Here is a 9,274-nt window from a genome sequence, read left to right on the forward strand (position 1 = left end):
AAGTTATAACATCGATATAAATATACTGACGTTAAATACCGTGTAAATGCTCTTTTACGACGAAGTTATTACATCGATGTGGAACTTTGTCGTAAAAGAGCATTTACACGGTATTTAACGTCAGTATATTTATATCGATGTTATAACTTCGGCGTAAAGCCCCCCCCCCGCTTAAATCGGGCCGTGTAAACGTAGTCAATATAGCAGTCAATAAGATGGAGAAGGAGAAAAATCATATGTCTGTCCTTTTCCGCGAACGATAAAGAAGGACAGACATACGATTTCCTAAAGTCACTAGATTACAAAGTAACGCATTTAGGGGAAAAAAGCTGCCATTTTGACTCCACGCTACGCGGCCGTTTCAATTGTATATAATTGTATGTATAATCCAATTTTTTGTAGGAAAGAAAATAAAATTGTAAATTATATAATAGTTATTTGTGTAACAAGTGAGGTAAGATGAAAATTCCCGGGTGCGGTTACCGCACTCGCCTTCGGCTCGTGCGTAAACTCCGCACCCGGGAATTTTCATCTTTACACACGGCTTACACTCCCTATTTTATGTTGCAAGTGTCTGGAAAGTGGTCTATCACGCACGCGTAGCGTGCGTAATGGGGCACTTTCCATGCACGTGTTGCATAAAAATAATTTTTATTTATGTTTTTTTCCATTTACTATGGCCATTTTCATCGCAACACTTCTACTGCTATGACCAGCTGTTTTTTTTAATCGCTGCTTACTTTTTTTAAAGAAAAATGACTTCTTGTTACAAAATTTTTTATAAATTTATAACCAATATTATGATACGAAGGAATAAAGTTTATCGAATATTCTTGTAAAAACTTTGTTATAAAATCATTGACTTTTAATACATTAAAAAGTAAGTTAATCTCATTTTTTCGAAATAATAGTTCGCACTTACATATTAAATTATATATCTCCATGCTTGGAAATATTAAAATATTTTCTTTATATTCCCTTAACTTTGTATAAAAACTTAGATTATTATTGTAGCTAGAATTGTTAGAATCATTCGTAGTCACAAGAACATTAAAACAATTATTGCAATGTGTAAAATTTTTCTTTATTTTTAATAATAATGCACCTATTAAATAATATAATGCAACTTGAACTGTATTATTTAAATCAGTTTCCTTTTTATTTTCAAGCAATGATTGATATATATTTATATCCTATAAATTTTCATTGTTCTGCAGACATGAGAGAGAGAGAGAGAGAGAGAGAGAGAGAGAGAGAGAGAGAGAGAGGAGGAGGAGGAGGAAAGGAGAAAGTCAAATGCCAGCTTATTTAAATATTCATGGTTTAAAAATGAATGTATGAATGACAGACCAAAAGAATTAAAAAATCCAATAAAAATAAGTTTCGAAGAAACTTCAACAGAATATGATATCGCAAAGATTGCGGTGATATAACTGTAGCAAGATGATTTTGATGGAAGAAATCATCATGTTTGAAATATTTTTTGTCCAATAAATTATTGAAATATTATAATAAATGATACAAAATATTTATTTCATAAACATTTAAAAATTATTTAATATTATTAAGTACGTTTAAAAATTAGTAATATGTAAACGCGATATAAAAAAGTAAGAGACATATAAAAGCATAACAGCACAAAATTCAACAAACGGAAAACGTTAAAACACGTTCAGAACTACAGGATAATTATAATAGAACTCGTAGAACTGTCGAAAATCGGCCAGCGCCTCACCTATAAACCCGTAAATGCGGCTTTCTTGAAAGAAAAAATTATTTAAAAAATAATCACATAATTTTTATCACTAGAACTCTTTGGAAAATGTTAGAACACGTTCAAAACTGTAGGAAAATTATAATAGAACTTATAGAACTGTCAAAAATCGTCGAAAAGTTGATTTTTAAATGTTAAAAACAGCGAAAACTTAAAAAATAATTATTTCACATACAAAACTTATATGACTTTTTTGTAGAATTTAGGAAACGCTACGCAGAACTCTTATCAGATCGGTTAGAACGTGTAAACAGATTTTTCTTAAATAACAATTTCTTCTTATGTGTTAAATATGGTTTTTATTTTTAAAATAATTGCATTACTGGAAAGTGATTAAAATTTTCTGCAAAACTACGTGGAAAAGTCGCATGCGATCGGAACTGTTACCTTTCTTAGATAGGTGTTACAGTTTGGGCAGTAAATTTTCAGAAATCGATTTTTTGCCTCTAATTGCTAGAACTATTGATATATTTGATACAGAACTGTAGAACTATTGTAAAACAAACTAAAACTCCAAAGAAATAATTGATTTTCATGATTTGGTGCGCTGCGCGAACTTAACGCAACATATTTTCAAATTCGATTTTTTTGTAATTAATCATCGGAACTATTTAAAATGCTTATCTAGAACTTTAGAACTATTCAAAAGAAAGTCAAAACTCTAAAAAAACTTTTAGATTTTTAGGTATGATGTGCCAAGTTCACAGGACCATAAAAGAAGCATAATTGTCTGAAATTAATTGGATTATTCACTTCTCGAAATATGTTAAACACACAAATTTAAGCGTACATATATTTTCATACATGCTTATTTAAAAGTTTAAAAACGTATTGTAGGATAACACATTATCAGAAAGACATCTTATTTCCTGATATATAATATCTTTGAAATATTTTGTTTTAATGTTACCGTCCCCCCCCCCTTCGATAAAGTATATGTATTATATTATCCTCCTCTTATATCCTCCTTCTTTTCCTCCTTATATTGTATTATATTATCTTCTATCCATTCTTCGTTAATAGTTGATATGATTTTGCCGTTGTCCATCATTGTGATATGATTACCTTCCACATAATGAATTTGCACTTTACCTTCGGTAACCTAAAAATAAGTTTCTTGTTATAAAGTTTCATGTTATTTTTAAAATCATAGTTTTATTTCAAAAATATCTATCCAAATTACAGATTTATTTACCTTATGTAAACCATAATCCTCTTCAGTAAAAGGGGCAATCGGAAATGTGGGTTTTAGCAATGTTATAGATGATTTAAGGCGAGGTAATGATGAAATATCGTAATCCTGTACAGCGACAAAATGATTGTAAACTGTAAAAAATATAAGCTTTTGATTTTCGATCGTCAGTACATTTAAGTCCTTCGGGAAGTAAGCATGAAATACTTTCACTTTTTCGTCCCATGTGTTACATTTATTTAGCTCTAACGCAAGCTGTAAACAAGAAAATTTTGTATGATTAATTATAATAAATATACCAAAATAACATCTGCGGTTTATCGATATAAATATTGATATATAAAACAATATATTTTACTATTTAAAGATTCAAATACAAATCTTTGAAGATATTTATGTTACAATGAGTCATTTTGTGTGTGTGTTCTTATTTTATTTAAATTTATATAAGATTAAAATTACATAAATAATTCTTATAATAAAAAATGTGTTTTTTAAATAATTTACTAACTGTTTTTTTGTTAATTGTAGTATACATTTTCAATAAACCAAGTAATATCGTGTTTTGTAACTCTTCTGGCGAAGTACAGTCCAAATATTGATTAGTCCAAAGTTTCATTTGATCAGGAGCTCCATCTATTAGTATTAACCGTCCTGAGAAATTATTAGCTTCTAATAATCTTGCTAATTCGATGGCAATTAAAGATCCAAATGAATAATTCACTATTAGAAATTTCCTTTCATCTCTCATTTTCTTTAATATGTGCTAAGAAAATATAAATATGAATGTATGTGTAAGCTGTGGTATAATACGAAAGATTTGTATCTATTAGTAATTGTTAAATATTACTTTCAACATAAATATTTTAATTAAATTTAATCTTCTTACAGGCAGCAAATAAGCGGCTGACTTCACTGAATGACTATCGTCAGGAATATTAAGTACACCATGTTGCACACACGTTGCCGAAGATTTAATTCCTGATGCTATAGATTTATATACACTTAAACATCCTTTGATTCCCGGTAAGAGAAATATATTGCCTCAATCAACCTCCTTGGTAACAAGTTCTACAAGAATATCTGGAACAAAGTCTGAATCCTTCACTTTTCGAATCAGTACGTCGAAGCCTTCCAAATTACTTGGATCAATTTCATTTGTATCTTGTATCTTTCCTTGTTCGGCTGTAATTGTCATTTGTCTTAAAAAATTTAAAGTTCTAATGTCTGGCACTGTCAGAGAAATATCAAACTCTCTTTCCAACATTTGCTTAATTTCTACTGCCATCATCGAATCCATATGGGCCGAAGCCAATGGCATATTTGATGGTATTGCGTTTATGTTCTTCAATCCTATTTTGTTTGAAATAAAGTAAAAATTGTATAATAAAATTAATTATATATTAGTATTTTATTTAATCTTTTAAAATTGAATATACACCAAAAATTTTAATCAAGAATTAAATTGTTACATTTCTTTATATCTTTAAGCACTTAGTTATTTCAATACAAATGCTTAGTAAATGAAAACATTGTTAATTATTGCCTAATTAGCACATATTGGTATGCATCTTATTTGAAATTGGTTAAATTATTAGGAAATCTTCTCATGTCGTAAAACGTTAAAAGAAATTTGAAAAAATATAATAGAATTAGAAAAATTGCTGATAATAAAGAGGTTACCGATTTCTGTCTAAAAAAGTCAACGTAATGCTCTAAACAGAAAATGTTTATTATTCTCAACAACAATTGGCAATCAGTATATAAAAAACGACTTTACGACCTTCAAGTTTGGGTCCTTTATCAAGCAATTTCTTCTCTTTCTTTCTTTCAGATATCCCACTTTATAGCTGACTAGATTTTCGGAAAAAACAACTCCTTTTTCTTCTAAATATCAATTGCGATCTAAAAATTTTGATTAGAACCAAAGTTATACAATAATAATTTAAATGAGAGAAACACATAGAGACTTAAAGGGTTAAGTCTACAGCAATTGTGAGAGATAGTTTTCCAAATATTATAAGCATTCCTGTAAATTTAATTTTGCGCAAAAAATATATTTTTTGAGATATTACCTACTTATTCCAATAAATATACTTCAAAATAACATTTTGATTTCACTTTTATTTCATGGCATTATATGTATTTAGTATTTTTCTTTGTTTAGCTTTGCATAAAACTGCTTACCCATCCCAGCAAACGCAAAAGGATTAAAAGATATTGAAATTTTTTAATACTTTTGAATCCTTTTTTTGGCGGAATTAGATGAAATTAGATGGGATTCGAAATGAGATGGTCCAATCCCATGGAATCCAAAAAAGAAAAATTTCAATTCCATCCAATCCTATGGAATCCGTAAAGGTTATGAAATTGCATGGCATTAGATGGTTTAAAAAACGTCTCGCGCCTCCGTTGGGCGACCAAGCGCCGTTGTTCGTCGGCGAGCTTTTGTGTATGCCTAAGGGCATTACACGCACTACTGCCGACGGGCAATTAGCCCGAAAATGAGATTTGTAAGATCTGTCAGGCACCGTAGGGGGTCCCTTTACATAGCGGTCGAGACGAAACTTTGAACTCGAGAAGATGCCCCGGCGATGCGACGCCTAGCAGCGTCGACGCGAACTGCCGGTAATGCAGATACCGCGCGGGCGTGTACTATTGGTGGCGCGTACCGCCACAGAGTTCAACACGGACACTTTTTAATCCCTATCCTGGCATTCAATGGTATTCATTTTATTGTCAGAATAGACGGAATTCAATGGAATTCAATACGGAAATTTTTAATTCCTAGTTTGGCATTCAATGGTATTCATTTCGTTAATGGAATCAATGGTATTCAATGGAATTCATCACGAAACTTTCCAATCCCTAACCTGGCATTCAGTGGTATTCATTTCGTTAACGGAATCAATGGTATTCAATGGAATTCATCACGAAACTTTCCAATCCCTAACCTGGCATTCAGTGGTATAATATTTTTGTGTCGAAATTGGATGGGATTCAAAAAAGACAAATTCTTTCCAAAATAAGGAATTCCATGATATTGAAACTATTTCAATCCCTTTTTTGGACAGAATAGAATTCGGAAAGTCTTTAATTGAATTCCTGGCAATCCCGTTTTAATTCTTTTCAATCTTTTTTCGTTTGCTGGGCTTACCAATTTGTTTTCCAGAAGCCATATATCTAAAGGCATCTTCTATTTCATTTCTTTTAAAGACTTTTCTACACAGCGGTTTAATAGCGCCATTTTCTAAACCTTCCGCTATTTTCTTCGACAGCGTTCTCTTTCGTTCTAAACTTGATGAATTTAAATTTTCTAATATAATACCGTAGAAACTGATACCTTATTTAGAGAAGATAAAAGAATCCAATGAATTATTGGAAACCATATCAAATTTTCCAATTTCCAGAAAACGGCCACCATTTGCTAAACAGCGAACAGATGCTTGCAATTTCTCTTCAGCTAAAGAATTCAATACGATATCCACTCCACGACCTCCTGTACGCTGCATAATCATTTGTTCAAAACTTGTATCTCGGGAGTTTCCGATATGATCTTCGGGAATAGAGGGAAAAGTTTCTTTCATAAACTGTCGTTTCTCGAGACAGTTCCAACTGTCGTAAACACTTCACAACCTTCATGAAGGGCAAGATGGATCGCAGCTTGACCAATGCCACCAGTACCCGAATGGATCAAGATTTTGTCTCCTTTTTTCATTTTACCCTTTATATACAAGGCGTCATAGCATGTGATGTACACACGCGGAACCGTTGCTGCATCTTCCATTGTCCATTCATCGGGTACATTCCAACTGATGTATTCGTATGGCACGCAAATATTTGTCATTCCTCTAAACATAATTTTTTAAAGTACACTGGTCAACAAAAGTATCGCAACACACAATTCATATCAAAATTTCGTATAAGTTCAAATAAGCATATTTCCGTAAAAAATTGTCGTATTTGAAACATTTTTTTTCATTCTAAATGGTAAAGTTTATACTTTAAGGCCTTTTTGTTAGATTTTGTATTTATCCTCCACTCTTTTCTGCAATTTTTTCAAAAATAAGGACATGTTTTGCCTCCAAAAATTGTAGAGTAAGTAGTCCAACAATGAACCGGTAGTACACTATAAACCATTATTGCAGTATTTCATAAATGTAATGCTGCTAGATTGTGCCTGTTATCATGCAACGACTCGCATTTGAACCCCTTGTAACAAACATCAAATTTTATAATGCCGCATGTTATTGTCGCAAACGCGCATATTGTTAATAATGTTGATATTGATGCAAAACTATAGTTATGGTAAAATGCTCGTAAAAATAATGTATTATTCGTAGTAATAATAATCTTAATATTATTGTAAACTTATTGTTAAGATTAGATGCATGTGACGATAATGTTAATATTATTCTATTAATATTAATAATAATATTGATATTATTGTAAAATCATAGATTTAGTAGAACGCGTGTTAATGATAATATTAGGTAATATTAGTATTGTTATTATAGTAAAAATATAAGATACTTTAGAAAGAATTTAAAAGAACGTGAAAATATCTAGCATATAATTTGATAAATTCGTTTATCGAGCGATCAATTCATAGTCTGTACCGGCACGCGACGCTCTCGGATAATCACGCGATTTTCCGAATAGTTTCACGTGATGGTCTCGCGTATTCACGTGAACCCCGTAGTCCCTTACCCCGAGACGTCACCAAACAAGTAGTATATATATGGGTCATTCCATGCCAAATCAACCGATGATTTTTCTCGACCATTTTTTATTTGGCTGAAATTTTTTTGTGTTTGATACTAAATGAAAGTAACTGCCATGATTTTTTTTAGATTTTTATCTCTACCCATATTTAAGTTATAAATTTAAAAAAAAATGCAGTTTAAAATTTTAAAAATTTCAAATGCCTGTTACTTTAAGAAGAAAAAAGATATTGTAAAAAATAAGGTAACCTTTTTTTCGGTTTTTTACTGTACTTTTCGAAGAGAATATAAAAAAAATTTTTAATGGACAATATGACTGTTTTTTTTTAGGATTTAAGTAAAAAATGTTTATTTTTCTCAATACGACCGTTTTGATTTTTTTCAAAAAAATGTTACAAATTTTAGACTTAATTTCGAAATTATAATTATCTCTTCTCTAAATAAACATTTTAAAACATAGTAAAATTAAAATAATACTAACAATTTACTGTATAAAACATGTGATTCATTGTTAAAAATGGCTATAGATTTATTGTGTACACACCTCAGTATACAATTAATTATTTGACATTGTTTTAAAAAAAATCAAAATTGTGGCTAAACTTTAAAAATGACTTATAAGTCATCTTATACTAGCCAACTAAATTCATGAATTGTATGCAAAAACACAGATCTCCAACTCAATAATTTAGAGAGATATAAGCCTATGAAATTTACATGGTTCATTGTTGGACTACCTACTCTATATAATTTGTATGCTCATGTCTTGTAAAAGTTATGTGGTAATTATAATTATTATATAAATCGCTTTGTATCGTGGATTTTTGCGGTCCAATCTGTCATGCTTAAAGTTTTGAGAATTTTCGAAATTTTGTAAGTGTTACAAGATTCTATTCTTCTGATAATTTGTCAATTTTTTAATAGCGTATAAGTTTGAAATGTAGCAGTTTATTTTCTATTTTATCTGAAGCATATTTTTAATTAAAATCAAGGGGAAGAATATTATTTCCGGGGCCCTTCAATTTGATGAGTGTATTTAATAGATCTTTTGCTGAGAAAAAGAATGCCGCAAACCACAATGCGCTACAATGCATAGTTTTCGAGATATCAATTTATATAATCTATAATACCACCTCTACTTAAACGAGCTCGTAAAGCACGCCACGAACCCATGTGGCACCTCGTTTTGCATGGAAAGTGTATGCGTGGAAGCAGTGAGTTCCGCCCCCCTGCGGGGGGCTCCACTACTGTTAAGCTAGACACATAGTGTATATTGCAAAGTACATGCGTGAAATTTTCACGCGTGGAGAATTGCAGACCCATGTAATACCGTACAACAATAATGCTATTATTACATTTAAAAATCGATATCTCGAAAACTATGCATCGTAGACAGCATTCTTTTTCTCAGTGAAAGATCTATCAAACACACCTATCAAATTGAGGAGCCCCGGAAATAACATTATCCCCAAATCAAGTTTAATCTAAAAAAATTAAAATTATATTAAATCTTAAACTAATACTGCTAAAAATTTAAATATAATTTTCTTTATTTAGTAATTATTGATAGAGACAATCATCATT

The 9,274-nt window shown here is 30.8% G+C and overlaps 1 protein-coding gene across 1 annotated transcript; it reads right to left on the reverse strand.

Moving 5' to 3' along the window:
* Window positions 1–2,716: 2,716 nt before the first annotated feature.
* Window positions 2,717–3,732, reverse strand: LOC112468866 (fatty acid synthase-like). The gene is made up of 3 exons (XM_025038237.1): window positions 3,478–3,732; window positions 2,970–3,221; window positions 2,717–2,876 (listed from the first exon to the last, which is right to left on the reverse strand). Exons 1-3 carry the CDS (start codon window positions 3,715–3,717, stop codon window positions 2,721–2,723), a joined length of 648 nt encoding a protein of 215 aa, XP_024894005.1. The 5' UTR covers window positions 3,718–3,732; the 3' UTR covers window positions 2,717–2,720.
* Window positions 3,733–9,274: the final 5,542 nt, after the last annotated feature.

Source organism: Temnothorax curvispinosus, unplaced genomic scaffold (genome assembly GCF_003070985.1).
Source record: "Temnothorax curvispinosus isolate PA1 unplaced genomic scaffold, ASM307098v1 QBEX01002182.1, whole genome shotgun sequence".
In the NCBI taxonomy this organism is placed as follows: domain Eukaryota; kingdom Metazoa; phylum Arthropoda; class Insecta; order Hymenoptera; family Formicidae; genus Temnothorax; species Temnothorax curvispinosus.